The following is an 18,429-nucleotide window of genomic DNA, read 5'->3' as shown; positions in this document are numbered from 1 at the left end:
AATGATCACTCTTCTGGTTATTAAATTTTAAGAAACTACGAAAATCGACAGTTCGTTAGAAATATTTAAAAAACCTATATTTTCGTGACAATTGTGTCACATAAATAATCGTACGATATAGTATACGTATACGAGGTTTTTTTGTATCGTTTTTCGATTTTCGAACGATTTATCATCGCGCACGAACTATACGTTTTGAAACTTTCATTCATGCGATCGGAAGAAAGAACCGCTTCGATACTTGTATCTACTTTGTACGGAACCGCAAAACCGCGAATGTTCATTTTTCAGATCCTCCTACTCGTGTATTTACGCTCGTATACAATAACACAAAGATGATTTCTCTGGCAGTCAAAGGCAAGGTTACCTTTCACAGTGATCGTCTTTTAATGTATTTCCTGAATGCAATAATAGCACGCGACGTACTTGAACAATGAACGAATCGCATAGAAAAATGGAAAAAATATGATAATTGTATTCTAGGTTTATGTAAAAACATCTCTGACGAGTATCGCGTTAATGACTTCGTAAAATATTTCGTAATAACGACGATATAAACATGGAAGTATAATCTTGTAAATAGAAAGTCTTCTCGAGTTTCATTGTTTTGTTCGCTGTTCACTTCCGGGCAAGAGGCTACGTAAATAGACCCGAACACAAAGCGAGAACATCTTTTCGTTTGAACACTGTTCAATTTTCTTTGTTCCCGCGTAGATTTATGTTGCTTTATTCGACTAATATGTGAGGTGCGTATGCAAGCTGTCGCGTGAAGATTCAGTCATACGTGTATTCTTCTTCACCGCACGTTCGGAAGATAAAACAGTCTATGAATATTAAAATGTATGCGTTTAAATTGTGTGATATAATAATAAATACGGTAAGAAATATTTAATTGCGTAAGAGACGATGTACAAGTCGTGAAATAGTAAAATAGTAAGTATAGCAGTAGTAAAATATAATTCGTGAAACCTAACCTTAAAATCGTATTCCGTTTGGTAGTGATTTAAAATTTTAAATCACGCCCACTGGAGTATTCAATCCAATCTTATTGATTCTTACAAAACACGAAACAACCTCAAGTTGCATAATACTGTTCAATTGGGCAGTGTTGGCGAAGAAGAAATCACAGAAGAGTCAATGAAGTTAATTTTATATTTTCGTTTAGAGGAATTCTCGAAACAAAAAAAAAAGAAAAGAAAAACAACGAAATGAATCTCGTTGGTCGATGGCTCGTACCACGCGTGTACCTATATTTCATTCACCGGAAGCACGACGAGGAAAATCTTAAGTAATCTTCACACGCGTGGAAACGTTGCATACAAAGACGTCGATGCAGTCGAAACTTAAATTGCGATTTGGAAAACCCCGAAGTACAAGGTCTCTTTAATTATCGATAATAATCCGGCAGAGAACTTTGAAACGGTAAAATTAAAACTAATCAGAATTTCCACGATTAATTTCACAAAGTACGTTCCTTTTTTACTTCACGGATTATTTCATCTCTACTGATCGGTGTACGTGTAATATCGAAATTATATCCCTTGAAAATATTCAAGGAAATTTTGATCACCGTGAACCGTGCGTATCGCTCTTGAAATTTAATAAAAGAAATCTCAACTTCGCGAATAAAGTAATTACTTCTTTTTTCTTTTTTACGTCGACGAGCTGGAAGTAGATAGAAAAAATTTGTTTCGTTAATTACAGCGAGCAATAGAATTAACGAAAAGAATTTTTTATTTTCTATTCCCACTTCTATTCGTCCGATCGTTTAGAGTATATTTCTATTGAACTGTTCGCGGGTGGCGAAGCATGATTGAACGTATCGATTGGAATGGTTACAAGAAATTACGTATTAAGTATAATGTATCTTTGTTCAATGAATCGTATCGTTTCAGACGCTGCTCGAAGTGACTAAGCCAGTAACGATTTAGAAAATCCCCGTGCATACACAAGACGTCTAATTCACCAGACGGTTCCGTAATTATCACGTATCCGTGTATTATCACTGTCCGTGGTCAATTAAATTAGTAAACCATTCTTCGAGTTGTTCCAGGAACGTCATTTACGGAAATGAATACACGTTTCATTCGCGATAGAATTAACCGAAATGACGATCGAAGATTAGTTTCCCGAAATGATCCCGAAACGACGCGTTTTGCAACCTGTTCCCAGAATTTTCATCGTTACGAGTAAACGAAACTGAAATTAAACAACGATTTTTCATCTATCGAGTAGTTTATCGATCATAAAAAGAAAATGTGATTCGTAAATATTTTCGACTTGTCTCGAAAAACGATCGAAAATGGATCGAGAACGTTTCTAATTTTTATTTTATTCTCATCGAATAATTAACGAATAAACGATCGCTCGATGGATCGGGAATTTTTCTTTTTTTTTTTTTTTTTTATTTCGCGCAAACATTGTACTCGTTTATGCGAACATTTTAAATGAACAAACCATTTCTTTTTTAACGATACAGCGTTAATCGTGAAATTAAGATTTTTAATAGCAATTTAGGCGTGGAAGAAAATTTTCATCGTTGCGAATCGAACTTTTTAATTGTGTACGGTTTTGTAAATTTAAGAAATATTACAATTGTAATGTGTACGGTATTGTATATCGTTGGATAAAGCTGCATGTCAATGTTCTACGTGACTTTTAATGGTAAACTTTTAATTACAGACTCGAAAGCGACGACTTTGACCAACAACGTCTATCTTGAGAAAGAATCTAAACGGCAGAATAGACTTTTAATTGGAAATGTCATGCATGCGTCTCAAGTGTTGCATATACAAAAATATCGTACGTGGATATTAAAAATCGTTGAACTCTAGATCGTCGATTTTTCAAGAATTATTTGTTGTTCTTAATGGACACGATAACTATAACTCGACACTTTTAACAGGAATTGCTGCATTTAATATTGTAAAATTGTGTCCGTAGACGTACCTTGGATTTGTAATTTAATTACAAACGTAGAAAGAAGTTTTAAACATTAAAAATGTTATTTCTGTTATTTATCATACTTTGTGAAATTTCAGCACACGTCTAATCGTATTTTCTTATTTGCGTATTAAGTAGTCTATACTCTATTAAAGATGAGGCGCAGAAAGAAGATAATAACAATTTTTCGACAACAAGAATCACGACATATTTAATCATTATTTAGTATAGATAGTGATACGATTTGTTTCGAAACATGAAATTTTAACGAACAAAATTATCATCTTTGCGATACAATTTCTCTCGGTTCTCGAAGAAATAATTCATTGGCTCCTTTTGCATTAATTTGCAACGATTATGAATTTTAACAAAATTCGTAAATATGTTCACGTTATTCGTAACGACGAACCTTTTGCAAATATAAATACACATACACGCGAAGCTACGCGTGATGCAACGTTAAATTTAATTTTCAATTTCATTAAAAATAGAAGAATCGCGAGAGATGAAACTAGAATAAAAATCAGTTACGATACATTTTCATTTCATTTTACGCAAGAATCTTTTAAAATTGCGCGCGCGCGAAACTAAAAGTATCTACTCCGCGAAGCTAAAGGGAAACATTGTTTAGAAACTTCATTTTTATACACATTTCCCAGATTTTACAAGAATAACATCTTCGTGTAAACAATCGATCGTTCAGAAATTTTTATCCGTATATCTGAAGAACGTTGCATCTAGTTTTCGAATCGAAACGACTGTTGGTTAATAATTTATGAAACGCGTGGAAAAATACAGACGCGGGTTACCATCCGGGAAAAGAAAAAACGAATTAAACGCTTAACTGCATAAATCACAATCGATTCGTGGAATGTGCATGTTTTTCAAATGTAAATCGAACGTCGATCCTCCATGTTTTCCATGCGGTTGAAGATACAAACTTTCGCGAAAAATTCGTCCAAAGATATCTGTGAAACTGTTATCGTGTTTCGACGTTACTACGATGATAACCACGCGCGTATAGTCTACCATTGAAGAAACAATAGCAACCGAACAATTCCCCGGTTTGTTACTTTCAACGAGCTCTCGTCCCTTTGCGAGGCGCTTTAAAAGCTACGATTATCGAATTCCTCTCTATTCATAGATTGGATTTACCTCGATAGGCCAAGGTCGCGAGAGATTAAGATTCTGAAACAGTCAACAGGAAGAGAAGACCATGGTGACTGCTCGGATTGCTTTTAGACTTATACGATTTGTACGAACCACGCGAAACAATGAGCTCACCTCTTTGCTCGAGATCGCCCATGAATTATTAGCTTAGATCGAATTGAGTCACAGGGACAGCTACGTGGAACAGTTTTACTTGGCGTTTCTAATTACGTCTATTTCTGCATCGTGCCGCGAACGTGAATCGTATGGCCGATAGCGGCAAGCTGTTAATTCATCGTAGCCTGCGAACAGCTTCGATCAGTGACGTTTCGTGTATTTCTTCTATTTTTCTTTTTTTATTCAAACGATACTGCAACACGTGCAAAATTATGATAGGCAAGATAACGAAACTCTTCGCTATTACACGGCTGAGAAGAATATTTACAAACGTTTGTTATTCGACGAGAAAAGTTGAAAAATTTGTCAAAGAAAATGCGATCTGAATGAATTTTTAAAGAGAGTTGGTTCATTGTAATCTGGTTCGTTTTGGGAAAACTTGGTTACTGACAATTGGTAATACGTTTTGCGAGTGTTAAGACATTCGCACAGCGTAAGAATTAATTTACATCGACATAATAGTTGCAGCGGTCCACTTTTGCAAGAAATGTGCCGTATGTAATTTTCATATTTCACATTCGTTGCGAGAAGTTGGACGTATACTTCCATTTTGTTTTACCCAGCGGAAAGTCAAACGCGTTACCATTTTTTAATCAGACTCGAAGAATCACACGTCTAATTCTAAATAAAATTATAAGTTAGTTGTCCATTTCCCATCAGATTTAATTTGCTCGTAACGAAGTTTACAATCTACCCGTTAAAAGCATACTAAATTTGTATCGTGTACGCGTGTACGATGTATTAATGGAATTCTAATTCGTGGAAATATTTCTGAATAAGAAGGTAGTTGTAAAATTAACGATGGTTAGTACCAGCCATATCGAATACATCGATTCGAGTCTTCGTATTCGCGTAACGAATTTATGATTATAGTGGTTACACCTAATCACTTTATTTTGCTACACCTTCTCGTTAGCTACCATGATACATGATCGCGAGCCGCAATAATTTATTACATCGGAGTAAATTTCATGAAATGCACCGCAGATGAAAGCGTAAATTGTACACGTAATCAATTGCATAATTAAATCGTACCACCGTTTAAAGTGGCACGTAATTAAATATTCGTTTAACGAAAATATATTTTATCGAGGATCTTTTATCGTTCGTGGATTCGTAGGGATCGGTGACTTTTGGAAATTTTCATAGCAATCGAACGAATCGCGATACCAAAATAAGCATTGTCTTATTAATTCGATAAATGTGTACTCTGATCTCGATAAACGAAGTGTACTCTAACCGAACGAATTTCCCTTTTTCTGCATTGTACAATTCGGGTCACAAACAGTCTCAACAGACTTGAAACGACTGTTGGTACACTTGTGCACGATATACAACAACAAATTGGTAATTACAAACATTATAGTTACAAACATCGAAGCGCTACGTACACGTAAATCAATTTGAATTGATTAATACGGTTCTACCAAATTGTTGGATTCGCACTCGCCGAGTTTCTTTCATAAGTCGCGACAAACAATGTCGAAAGCAGAAATAATTATTACAATCCGCTTCAATTGCCCAGGAAAGTAACGCTCGTTCCAGCCTTGAACAACAAAATAAAGTACAACGGATTTACATGGATGGAACAACGACGATGGTCGGTAATTAAGGAAAAGAAGCTACAAAGTGCTATTATACTTACGTAGCTTGGTATAATAAACTTGTAATCGTATACGGTAATTCGTATTTTCTTCTCAGAAGATATTAGATGAACTTCGGTAATATCACGGGCGAAGATATTAGTTTGTAACTTTTTTTCCCCCAATGGTTTCTTTTCATTGTTCTTTGCGCAACAAACGAACGTTCGCAACGGAAATGGATATAAATAATGCGGATAAAAAATATCGCACAATTATTTTCGAGTTTTGTTTACCGAACAACGTTACGCACGAAGTCGGCCGCAAAGAACAATAAAATCGAGAACTGCGTTCATTCGCTTAAAAGTAACATTTGTTTCTTTGCATTCTTTATTTACTCGTTGGAAAAAAGACTGTCGATCGAATAATATTACAAAAATGCTTTCAGGAATAATGAAGTCGGTCGATCGATTGTTTAAAAGTGACGAATTACTTGCTACTGCGAAAGTTAAATACAAAAATATACTCAAATTTGTACAATCTCTTTAAACGTTGATCGTAAGTGTCACCGAGATCTAAGTTCTTCCAGTCTATTTGAAAAGTGCACGTTTATCGATAACACGACGTTACACGAAAAGATATACACCGTCCCACAAATTGAACAGCAAAGGAATAAATATCTTTTCCGTTTGAATATCAGTTACCTAACATACCGAAGTATCTCATTAATCGTTCGCTCCATGTTTCGTTCGAGCTCCATCGTTTTCCGTATTTTTCGTATTTACGTGCGATCGGTTTCATCGTGAATAGTCAGTCCAAACAGAATCGAACGCGTTCACGTACGGTATCGTTACCTAAAACTGTGTCGATCCTCGATATTTTTCACTGTTGCACATTTTTCGGACCGAATGTTTCCACAACTCGGTATCGAATCGGTTGCATCAGCCTAAGGGCAAACTCCAATCATAATGTGCGCATTGACCGTTGCAATCGGTTAACGGGTTCGAGGAATCGGCGGTTAATTTTGTACACGATACGTGTTATCGACATAGTTCACGCGATGCTATCGTAAGTCACACGTACGTGGACTACACACGAGGACGTGTTGCAGTGTTGCAGCTGTCGATCGAAAATCTATCGCTCGCTTGCTCCGCTGTCCGTTCGTCACCGATCGCCACTTTCTTCGGCCCGATGAAACAACGGCGATCAACGACGAAGATCGATGAAACACGCGAGACGTGGATTCACGTGAACAGTTTCAGTTCAACGAGAGTGACCCGCCCGACACGGTGTACGGAACGGAATTGGAATCCCCGCGGGAAAACCGAAAATCTCGCAGATGGTACGCGCCGGCGGTAAACAACCGCCGTGACGGAAAAGAGCGGAGTGGTGGGTCCGCGTTACTCGCAATGTTACATAATTACCTTAGGATCGTGCATGTGTAAAGATCGATGGCTATAAAAGCGGCGAGATGAAAGGATCGGAGCACAGTGCAACCGGAGAGTTCCGAGCTCTTCGCAATGGCCGGCGAAACGTCGAGGAGCCTGAGGGCTTTGTCCCTGCTTTTATTCGTCGCGGCCCTATCGGCCTTACCGACTCAAGGTACGAGAACACTTCATCCTTTTCAACCGTTTCGCGTTTCGATCATCCTCGCGTCACGTTGCTTCGTTTCGTCGATCGTTCGGGACGATTCGGTGATCGAATTCGAAAAACTGTATTTCGATAATTCGTTGATCGATGATCGTCTACCGTGAATGCACACGTTCGTATCGATGTGTGTGTATATTTTTTTATGTAGAAAAAAATAATTCGATACGTACGTACGTTGATATTATTCGTCGTTGTAACGAAATCTAAATTCGTAAGTGTATTTATTCGTGAAATTGAAGCTTACCGGTGCGCAAATAAATAAATAAGTAAATACGACGTGCAACTTTGGTACGTGAAAATGTGCGTGAAAAATAATAGAATATAGGTAAATAAAGGAGTCGATTTTTACGTAATAAACGAATCAATTTCTCTACGCGTAATAAATAGATTTTTATGTATACCGTGCGTGTACATTACGCGTAAATTTTGTACATTTACGATCACATTTTGCGTAGATATTCATTCGTTTATCGAGTAAGTTCGAAACTTATCGAAATCTGTTACTCGGTATCGAGATTCCGATCACTGAAACACGTTGTTCTGTTACTCGCAAACTCATGGATCACGATACCATTTCGTTCGCTTCGTGTAAATTTGAACCATTCGGTCATCATATTGGAATATCGGTACTTTATATTTTGTTCGTGATGACCCAACTTCCAGAACCGAGCGCAAATGCGGTACTCGATACGGAAGACACTACTTTATCGACCGATTTGAAGCCTCCGCCGCTACCGGATAACGATAGGAAGTCTCAATTCGTGCTCTTCGTCATAAATATTTACGGAGTGAAAAATTCCAGTGGCGAGACTTCGGACGAAATATTCGAAAACACAATTATCGACAAAACTTCGAACCTGACCGGTGAGTGAATACGAATTACGCGACGATACGGTTGAACTTCGTTCGACATTGCCTATTGCGAGCTATCTAAGGAAAAATGATAACGAAGAATCTCGAAACGCTAATTATTCCAGAACGGTCCGATACGGTACAAATTTTCAATTGCACGATACACCTAGCCGAGATTTACCGTTTAATTCTCCATCTAAAATTTAGTATAAATGAAAAAATTTATTTTAAATTAAAAAAAATTTTAATTGAAAGAAAAAGAAAAAGCAGCCCCGAAAATTACGTTCTTCGCTGCGCAAGACAGTCGAAAGGTGATGGGAAATGTTCGATGAAATTTTCGAATCGCCCTCGAGTGTGAAATTTTCTTTAAAATCGAACGTTCCCGATGAAAGAATCGCCACCGGATAACCGTGATGCAATTTCGTACAGAACCGTTGGCCACTGTGGTTCTGGTGGTCGAAGTCGACGACGACGACGCGGAGACCGACTCACCGGTGAATCTCGACGAGGTCGCGGACGATTTAGAATTTGGCGAGGGTTTCAAGGTGGACAGGATCCAGCAGGACGGTGAGACGAATATATTGCGAATAAAGATGGACAGCAAAGACGTAGGGGGCATACTGAGGTCCAAGTCCCCGTTGGAGACGATGAAGAAAGTCCGTAACAAGAGGACACCCTGCCTCAAGTGTAAACTGAAAGGATTCGCAGGCGGCGGCGGCGGTGGCGGCGGATGCGGATCAGGAAGTTGCGGAGGTGGATATCCAGGCGGTGGTTACGGAGGAGGTGGTTACGGAGGAGGTGGTTACGGAGGCGGTGGTTACGGAGGCGGTGGATACCCTGGCGGTGGAGGATGTGGAGGAGGAGGATGCGGCGGCGGCGGTGGAGGTGGACGTCCTGGAGGTGGTTACCCCGGCGGCGGTGGAGGTGGTTACCCCGGCGGTGGTGGAGGTGGTTACCCCGGCGGTGGTGGAGGTGGTTACCCCGGCGGTTCTGGAGGTGGGTATCCTAACGGTGGAGGTTGGTATCCTAGCGGTGGAGGTTGCAGTGGAGGAGGGTGCTCTGGCGGTTATCAACGTAAAGGCTATTAACCCGGTGAAGGTGGAGGTAATGTAGATCGTAACACTTTGTTGTAATTATTTACACTCGTTTTAAATACGGAAATTCTCGCTTTCGAGTAACAATTTTCACCACGCACTCGTTATACATTTTTTACAGCGCTCGAGACGGAAAGCGCTGTCCGACCGAATTCGGAGCGAATCGAGAGTTGAAATTTTGTCAGTCGAAAGCGAGAATTACCGCGAAACTGTTAATGGTCTGGATTGTAAATATTTACACTCTTTTTAATTACGGAAATTCTCGCTCTCGAGTAACAATTTTCACTAAACACTCGTTATACATTTTTTACAGCGCTCTAGACGGAAAGCGTTGTCCGACCGAATTCGGAGCGAATCGAGAGTTGAAATTTTGTCAGTCGAAAGCGAGAATTACCGCGAAACTGTTAATGGTCTGGATTGTAAATATTTACACTCTTTTTAATTACGGAAATTCTCGCTCTCGAGTAACAATTTTCACTAAACACTCGTTATACATTTTTTACAGCGCTCTAGACGGAAAGCGTTGTCCGACCGAATTCGGAGCGAATCGAGAGTTGAAATTTTGTCAGTCGAAAGCGAGAATTACCCCGAAACTGTTAATGATCCGGATTGGAGCAGTGTCGTCCAGGGAAGAGTTTGCGCGACGGGTGCAGATAATGCACGCGTCTACGATCGAAGTGAAACCAATTGAGCGATTCAAGGTCACTTCTCGAACCGTGAAACGCTGTCAAATACGATTCCTACTCTTGCACCTCACCAATTTGCACGCGATAAGACACTTGCCTAGAGATTTGCGCATAATTTTCGAAAATTCGTACAATTCGAGAATTACGTCATCAAAGGTTCTCTCAACGAAAGGCAAATACGGTGGACAATTTTTAGCACGAGGCAGCACTGGTCCGAACCAAAGAATACGAGAGACGACCCTTTCGGTACCACGGTTAACTTCTGAAAAGCGATATCGATGGTTGTGCACGATCAACCGTGACAACTTATCGCCGTTTAGGCTACATACGCTATACATTGCGGTATAAGTCGCGTTACTGTTCTCTCGGTAAACAACTCACATAATCGTATGCTTCGTGGTTACCGACAGTGGTACCGGTAGGGTTAACAACGAATATTACACGCTTTTGCTGTAATGCAATTATCGCTAAAATTTGCTGCAGTAAACACTAACAATAGTACGCATCGAAAGTAGTGCCGAACTAACAATATCGCTTATCGTCAATACTAACATCTTGCGCAATGCCGGATAGGAGATAGATGGTACGCAAAGAATAATGAAACAACAGTGGTCGATTACATTTAACAATTTTGGTACTTAACGTAAGGGGTTTATAGTAATTCTGGCACAATCGTTGCGTTTCTAGCTATGAAAAAGAAACTCTTTTAGACACCGTAGGAATATTTAATCACCATACTCAGCCATTCGAACAAGGATACTCGAATATTCGGATACTCGGTATTCGACGATTATTCGTGGTATTCGAGTACCCGTGAAATGGAAATTTATAGTTATTCCGGCATTAGTTAGAAGCATTATTTAATCGCGCGATATAGTTGCCTGACTAACGTCTTAACATTTGAAGCATGCGGTAAAAGGATGGTTGTAACTTGGTAAAGGTAAATTTCTGATGTAATCACGGAAAGATAATTTACATCGCACAGCGATATAATGATAAGTTATTAATGAAAACGATGACAGTGTCGTACGTCATGCGCCTCCAAAGGCTTGAAAACTGTTACGAAAAGATACAACACGTCCGACGAAGAACTGCAGCAACGCATCGCTTCCGCTTCTGACGCTAAATGTTTTTTATAGGGAGCCAAACAGTTGGTGTTATACCCATACTTATACCTGTTGCAGCTGGTTATCCATCACACCCGTCCGGAGGAGGAGGAGGTTGCAGTACATGGTATACTTTCTAAATTTTATACACTTCGTACACAGCAAATCAATTCAACGCACAGTTCCTAGAATATACGAATATCCAATAGAATGTCCCCAATAGGTGATACGATTCAAACGGAGAACAGTCCTACGATTGTTCAATTTTGCTCGAGCCAATCGAACAATTTTGCGACTGTTAATACCTTTACGTTCGAGGTTCGATATTCAAACACATCGGTCGTTCAAATACTCAGTGACCGCAATTCGAATATTCGAATACATCCGCGATTCGAATGTTCGGTGAATACAATTCGAGTGTTCGAAATATTTCGTGCACTTCGTTTTCGTTCGAAACATTTCATCGACGATACTCTACGGATGTCTATTTTGATAAACAGATTACATTTCTCGGACACAAGCAACTTCCTTCTGCAATCGCTGTGTTTCTAGCTCTGAAAAAAAAAGAAACACTTTTAGACACCGTAGGAATATTTAATTACCGTGCTCAGCTATCCGAACAACGATGTTCGAATATTCGAATACTCGGTATTCGATGATTATTCTTCGAATATTCGAATACTCGGTATTCGATGATTATTCGTCGAATATTCAAATACTCGGTATTCGATGATTATTCTTCGAATATTCAAATACTCGGTATTCGATGATTATTCGTCGAATATTCAAATACTCGGTATTCGACGAATATTCGTCGCATATTCAAATACTCGGTATTCGATGATTATTCGTCGAATATTCGAATACTCGGTATTCGACGAATATTCGTCGAATATTCAAATACTCGGTATTCGATGATTATTCGTCGAATATTCAAATAGTCGGTATTCGATGATGATTCGTAGTATTCGAGTACCCGTGTATAAAGTATTCGAGCATTGAATTATTCGAATACTCCCAAGCCCTGGTTCGATCCGAGAATCGACATTGTACATTCGAATCCATAACACACATTCGGGTATTCCGTTCCTGGCAATTCACCCTGAATAATTTTACTAACATGGCCGATCTCGCGTCACGATTCTCACCGTTTCTCAAGTATTCGATGCCAACGTATTTTGATTTCTGTGTCACTCTAGTGGCGGTGGCGGTGGCGGAGGCGGAGGTTCGTACGCCCAAGCTTCGTCATCGGCTGGAAGCTGGTACGTACGAAGTTTCACTTGTCCATTCAATGGACGTATAACGAATCCTGTTATCGCCGTTAACTGTAAAGTAATTTTCATCCTTCCAGGGGATAGAGAACGAACGGCAAAAGCGAAGGAGTTGCCAGTTGTCATGCTGCCTAAAGTCGTATAAATGTAAGAAGCTAACGAACCTTAAGACGTAAACTCGCGATCGCATTAATTTTGTTACAATGCGATCGTCCGTCACCGCGATCGTTCATTTGTACCACGTATACCGAGAATCGAATTAAACGATGGAGAAAAAAAAGGAGAATAAAATAAAAAAATAATAAAAAAAATAAAAAAAACAGTGGACAGGTTTCGTTTTAATAAAATCTCAAGATTTATCGCATTATTCGGGCGCAGGCGATTTCCAGGAAATAATCGCGTGGTTCCATCCGTGATTGATGTCCATCGTTAGCGTGGAAGAAGCGACGCGTTAACGAGCATCATTTTGCATGCTGTGTGCATTGCGCGCGGTGTTTTAATGGTCTATTCGTTTCTACGATCTACGATGTACTTGCGTTTACGATTATAAGACAATCGATCACTCGCGGCGTAAGATTTTTAATTCGTAACCGCGTCGACCTTGAGAGCCTCGAGAGCCTTCCAGCTCTTCCGAGGAGAATTTAATAGGGCACGGAGCACGATTGTTTTCCTCTTTTTCTTTCTCTTCTTTCTTTCTTCTTTCTTTTTTTTTTCTTTCAAATCGCGCGCCTCGATTCCTGGATCGCAGAATTGTCGTTGTCGCGGACGAATGCACGAACGTGTTACCGAATTGTAACGAGACACGGTGTAGCAGCGACTTCGAACAGCCCACTCGAGGCAAGTATCGTCACTATAGTTCGTGATAAAGTGGAAGACCGGTTGAGTTACTCTTTCGTACGTTCACGGCTCTTCATTGAATCTCGCCGGTCCGGAGTCGTGTAACTCGCGGAGCTACATTTACGTCCGTGATTCGTTCCTTTTTGCACGGAATGTGCACCGTGTTAGGGCATTTCCATAAAAAGACAGGCAGCGTTGAAACAAAAAAAAAAAAAAGAAAAAAGAAAAACGACGACAAGCTACGACGACTATCGACGAAGAAAGTGAAAGGCCGAGGATAAACCGGACGAAAGACGATTACTCGTTCGGTTGCGTTTTCGATTGTTCACGGTGCTCGAAGATTCAACCGTTACGGAAAATCAACGATAACGAAACGTCTTCTTCGTTGGTGCACGGCTTTTGTGAAGCTAGAAAAAAAAAAGAAAGAAAAGGAAAATAAACGAAAACGATTGAGCCATTCCACAGATTCCTAGTTTCTTGTACGCGAATACCACGACGTTTAAGAAAAAGAAGAAGAATGGAGATAAACGAACGTAATACTTCTCTTTCTCTTCGTTTCTTCGAACGATACTCAAAGTAGAGACTTTGTCGAGATTCTTACCGACCGCGTGAATATTATTCAACAATCGTGTTACTTTTTACACGTCGTTCAGGGATTTCGATACATTCCGCGAAATGTAATCACGCACTCTCCTGACGATGCGTCGATGCGCGCGAATCGGTGAGGTTGACCTTGGTCGTTGGGTTCATTGATAGGCCGTAGTCGCGGATGTAAACTGCGTTCGAAACGTTCAATCGTGGACTCTGGAAACGAATTTTTCGTATCAGTTACGATCATTCAAATAATTTATGTATTTTAGGGGATTTCCCTTGACTGTGCATTTTTCGAAACGCGCGTGTACAGTCCACTCGAATTCGATGGCTGTGGTCGTTCAAGGTCGGTTAAGGTCGCAGATAGAAAAGAAGCAGTTGCGTCTTTTCGATAGCATTTATCTCTAACCTCTTTCCCTCGATCTTAGCATCGAGCCTACCTAGCAGAAAAAGTTCGTTATCTGCAACCTAGAATGACCTTGAAGCCATTGAATTCGTTCGAACGTGGAGTACACGTATCCATATTGAAACATGCAGACATATATATATGTACTTCATTTTCTATTTTGTATAGTCCTGCTGGCACAGATCGACCGGATTTTCATTCGAACGAAAGCAACGTACCTGAAAGGTTGAATTTCCATTTCGTTGCGAAATAGTCGATTCTATCGGATTGTTCGAAAAATCATTTCGTTTCCCAAAATGGAGAATACATAATTCGATAAAATGTTAATACGCTCTAAAAGAATCGTGTTTCATTTTCATCAAAAAAAAAAAAAAAAAAAAAACGAAATTCCAAACAACATTCCGCGTGAAAAGTCGAGCTTGGAATCACCCCGACAACTTTGCGCCTAAAAGAGGAAATCGAGTCGTGAAAACTTTGAGAGCCACTGTACCCGATAGAATCGTTCAACGATAGTTTCGAAAATATTGCAACAACACCTATCACGTCCTTGGATCGGTCTTCAATTTCGATAAGGTTCGATCGAACCGAAAAATTGTACGCGTTCGTTGGTTTTTCGAACGAGTGGCTTCTCGTTGGCGAGTTCGACGATACGGGTGTGTAACAGCGACAAGTGCTCTTCCGAGAAGCCGAGCAACTGCGTTACAAAACCTGTAGCGGAATCGTAAGACACGAAACCGAAGGCCGTACGGCTACTTTATAACCGAACGCTCACATTACGTCGCGTAGAGTGACACGCGACGTAAATTAAACGCGTATAATCGCACGTATTAACCATCGGCAGTCATCGCGATTCTACTTCATTATAATCGCTGGAGGAACAAGGCTGCAGCTTCTGCAACAACGACGTCCACGCGGTACTGTATCGTTGGCTGTGTACATCTGGCAAGTAGCGAGCGAGCGAGCGAGCGAGCAAGCCCGTGCCGTAATTATGGCATGCGAGTTGGGTGAACATAACGGTGAAGTTACGATTCTTTTCTCTATTTTTCCGAGCCCGCCGGGAGAGAATGAGTACGCGCGCGCGTGCGGAACGAATTCCGCGCCGAAACCGAGTTAAAGCTCACCGAGACCGTGCAGGTGATAATTTTCAAGCTCGCCGCGAACCTACCGTACCTACTGCCTCCACTCTGATCGTCCAAGCGTTGTTTAAGATCTGTTTCTCTCTTTTTTTTTTCTTCTTTCCTTTTTTTCTTTTTCCTTTTTTCTTTTTTTTTTCTTCCCCCCCGTACACTCGTCGTTAAAAGCAGTAACGGTTCGTTGAACTTGGAAGAACGGATTCGCAAACACAATTCGCTGTTAACCTTTTAACTGCTGCGCTCGAGTACACGTACTCGAGCACGAGTGACAATATTATTCCGGGTGCTCGACTCAAAGAAAACACCGGGTGTGTAAACTTTTTTGTCTTCTGTTGACAATCGTCCTACGATTCCTTGATTGCTTATTCAAATTTTGCGCATCGACCGCGCAATCTTTCGGACGCGATCGAACGAAAATCTTGTATCGCAGGAGAGAGAGAGAGAGAGAGTAACGTTTAAAAAATGACAACGTTTTAACAAGGAAGAGTCGGAGGTTCTTTGGCACGAATCGCCTAACCACGATTCATCCAAAGTGGTGATAGAACGATACGTGTTACGATCGGAGAGAGAAGAACCACCGAAACGAATTTCAAACCGAGGATCGAACGGGCAAACATCGAAGGGAGAAAAAGATCGATTCTTCGTGAAACGAAAGAAATTCATTAACGGTGACAATGGACGTCGAACAAAGTGCGTTAATTGTACCGATGACGTGTCAATTCTCTAGCTATATTTAACAGAAATCGGACAACGAACAGTAAAAGTTGAATCACGGTTGTACATCGTCGATCGTTCGTGCCGAGAAACGTCAGTAGCGAAACAAATTTTGACAATGCCACGGAGAAGACGAGTCGACGAAAGTTTCGGTAAATTTTGGAAAAATTATTTGATTCACGGACGAACGAAAATCTCGTAATCGTTGTTCGACGCTTAGGTTTTCGCGAGTACGCGATCGTTGACGAAGACATCGAACGTAATATTTACAGAATACTATGAACGAAAATCAGAATCTCGTTACCACGTGTACACGTCCCTCCGATTTGCGTAACGATGGTAAAAGGAACCTTGTATAATAATTTGTCCAAGAACAGCGTTAACGTTTTAATCGACGTCGTGGACAGAGATGAACAGGAGTCTCGATGGAAACCGAGTGAAAATGTAGGTCTGCAGGTCGTTGAATGCTCGGTGACTTCCGTCGAAGTCTCAATCATGGATAGTGCTTTTCCAATCCTCTTCTTCGTCGTCTTCTTCTTCGCAAATTGCGAGTATTTTCCGGTCGTTGACCGCCGCTGGCGGCGAACGCCCCTCGAGGTCTTCTGGACAAGCGGCGCAATGAGGAAAAACTGGGCGAACCAGGGGCGAATCGTAAAAACTCACTCCGACGAGTGAAGTAATCGGACCTTGGTTTCTCCGCCCATCTATCAGTGCAGTAAACGTGCGTCGAAATTTTACGCGGATCGTGTGAGAAAAATCGAAATCTTGCCGCGCACTCGCGTGCTCGCATCTCCACCTCGGTGGATTCCTCTCGCACACCGGCAAAAATCTCTCCAAGACTCGCGATGGTGAATTAACTTCGGTGAAATCTAAATGGCAAAGCGAATCGCCTAAATCGTAACGTGACTTCGAACATTATTAAACACAAACGAATCGCGAAACGTACCCTAATCTACGAAGCGAGTGAGTTTCAGAACCACGTACCGAGTGTGTTTCATCGTTTTCCAAAAATAATATTTCGATATTCTGGATACTCGAAAGTGAGCACTGGATACGCGTTTTTTACATCGAGCTGTTTTATCATCGTTAAAGTGTATTCACAAATTGAAATCGCTGTACGTTCTTTTTGTTTATTTTTTATTTTTTTTTTTTTTCGTAGCAACGACGGGTGTAATATCGACGAAATAAATTTTCGTCGGTGAAAGAACAGCGCAACGGTGCTCGGATTAAAATTACCGATAAAATTGACAAAACGGTAGCGAAGTGTTCGCGCGAGCCAAATTTTCAAACCAGTGAAATCCTTGTTGTTCGCGTTCGCGCGTAGATTTATACTTCGTCGTTAGTTTTCAATTAAACGAGAGTCGGATGCTATCGCGAATCGGTAATTAAGTATCCTGTTATTTCCTGGGTATCGGTATTTCATAACTGTCAGCGCCGGGTTCAATATCTATCGACGTTGATCGACCGAATGTGGATCGTATACATAGCAACCGGGGAACTTTTTCTTTCTCTACCCACGAGACGATAAAAATCCGTTTGAAATATGAATCGACCCATCTCGATCGATCCCGGACAGGCAAATGATCGATCGTTTTCCGTGAAATCGTATACTTGGCATTTTCACTGCCCCGTATCGGCGACTTGCTCGCGTGACTAATTGATTCTGGTAATAAGATGGGTCTCGGTACGCGCGCGTTCGATTCGCTCTGGCTCTTATTCGTTGCAGTATCGAGTCGATATATCCGATCGTTTGAGAAATTAATTGGTTTTCGTTGGGTCAATGTCTCGTGTAGTATGTACACGTAGATGTGGATACTGCTGACCTAGTTCGTAGCCCGTTATTCCGAATAGATTTTTTGCCGCCGTTAATAAAGTGGTGGTGCTAATGGCTGTAGTTAACACCACGTTGATTCGATGATTGCACGTACACACGGTGGACGACGAAAGTATTCGTACAGTGAGAAAAACCGAAGTACGTAACACGATTGGTCGAATATCTTGAAAGGAAATTATTTAAACCGCGGAAAAAAAGACAATAGCATTCGAGGCAAGGATTCGGGATCGGGTTACATCGTTGCTTTCGTTCGAGAAATATACAATTTTGAAGTTTGAATTAAAAACGCGCTGTTTGGAAATCATTTCGTTCCTTTTTACGTGTCTCTAAACAATACGGTGTACGAAAATACTCCCGAGAGACTTTGCAAAGATATTTCTCGAAAATCAACGAACTTATTAAATTA

General features: G+C 40.6%; 2 protein-coding genes and 1 long non-coding RNA gene across 7 annotated transcripts in view; 2 read left to right on the top strand and 1 right to left on the bottom strand.

Annotated features, from left to right (window-relative positions):
* LOC143149229 (gem-associated protein 7) overlaps positions 1-18,429 on the bottom strand; it is a 54,027-nt gene that overhangs the window by 17,751 nt on the left and 17,847 nt on the right. The gene's annotated exons all lie outside the window — the stretch shown is intronic.
* LOC143153050 (uncharacterized) lies at positions 619-3,021 on the top strand. 2 transcript variants are annotated; one of them, XR_012993706.1, is made up of 3 exons: positions 848-933; positions 1,166-1,422; positions 1,896-3,021. It is a non-coding gene; the product is annotated as an uncharacterized LOC143153050 (long non-coding RNA). The 2 variants fall into 2 exon arrangements; XR_012993705.1 differs by having other exon boundaries at positions 619-877; positions 1,166-3,021.
* Positions 7,293-12,835, top strand: LOC143153029 (uncharacterized). 3 transcript variants are annotated; one of them, XM_076323787.1, is made up of 6 exons: positions 7,293-7,451; positions 8,163-8,363; positions 8,781-9,347; positions 11,316-11,364; positions 12,437-12,499; positions 12,589-12,835. In XM_076323787.1, exons 1-6 carry the CDS (start codon positions 7,370-7,372, stop codon positions 12,593-12,595), a joined length of 969 nt encoding a protein of 322 aa, XP_076179902.1. In that variant the 5' UTR covers positions 7,293-7,369; the 3' UTR covers positions 12,596-12,835. The 3 variants fall into 3 exon arrangements, 2 of the variants coding, with proteins under 2 accessions (XP_076179902.1, XP_076179895.1); XM_076323780.1 differs by having other exon boundaries at positions 11,271-11,364; XR_012993704.1 differs by lacking the exon at positions 12,589-12,835 and having other exon boundaries at positions 8,781-9,455.

Source organism: Ptiloglossa arizonensis, chromosome 1 (genome assembly GCF_051014685.1).
Source record: "Ptiloglossa arizonensis isolate GNS036 chromosome 1, iyPtiAriz1_principal, whole genome shotgun sequence".
Classification (NCBI taxonomy): Eukaryota; Metazoa; Arthropoda; class Insecta; order Hymenoptera; family Colletidae; genus Ptiloglossa; species Ptiloglossa arizonensis.
The sequence above is the reverse complement of the archived record's forward strand: the minus strand, read 5'-3'. Positions and strand labels throughout refer to the sequence as shown.

Excerpts from the sequence above, each read along its gene's own strand:
- LOC143153029 (XM_076323780.1), top strand. The coding sequence starts at position 7,370 with ATGGCCGGCGAAACGTCGAGGAGCCTGAGGGCTTTGTCCCTGCTTTTA. Across the intron at positions 7,452-8,162 it reads ATCGGCCTTACCGACTCAAG|AACCGAGCGCAAATGCGGTA; the intron begins GTACGAGAACAC and ends CCCAACTTCCAG. Across the intron at positions 8,364-8,780 it reads CAAAACTTCGAACCTGACCG|AACCGTTGGCCACTGTGGTT; the intron begins GTGAGTGAATAC and ends AATTTCGTACAG.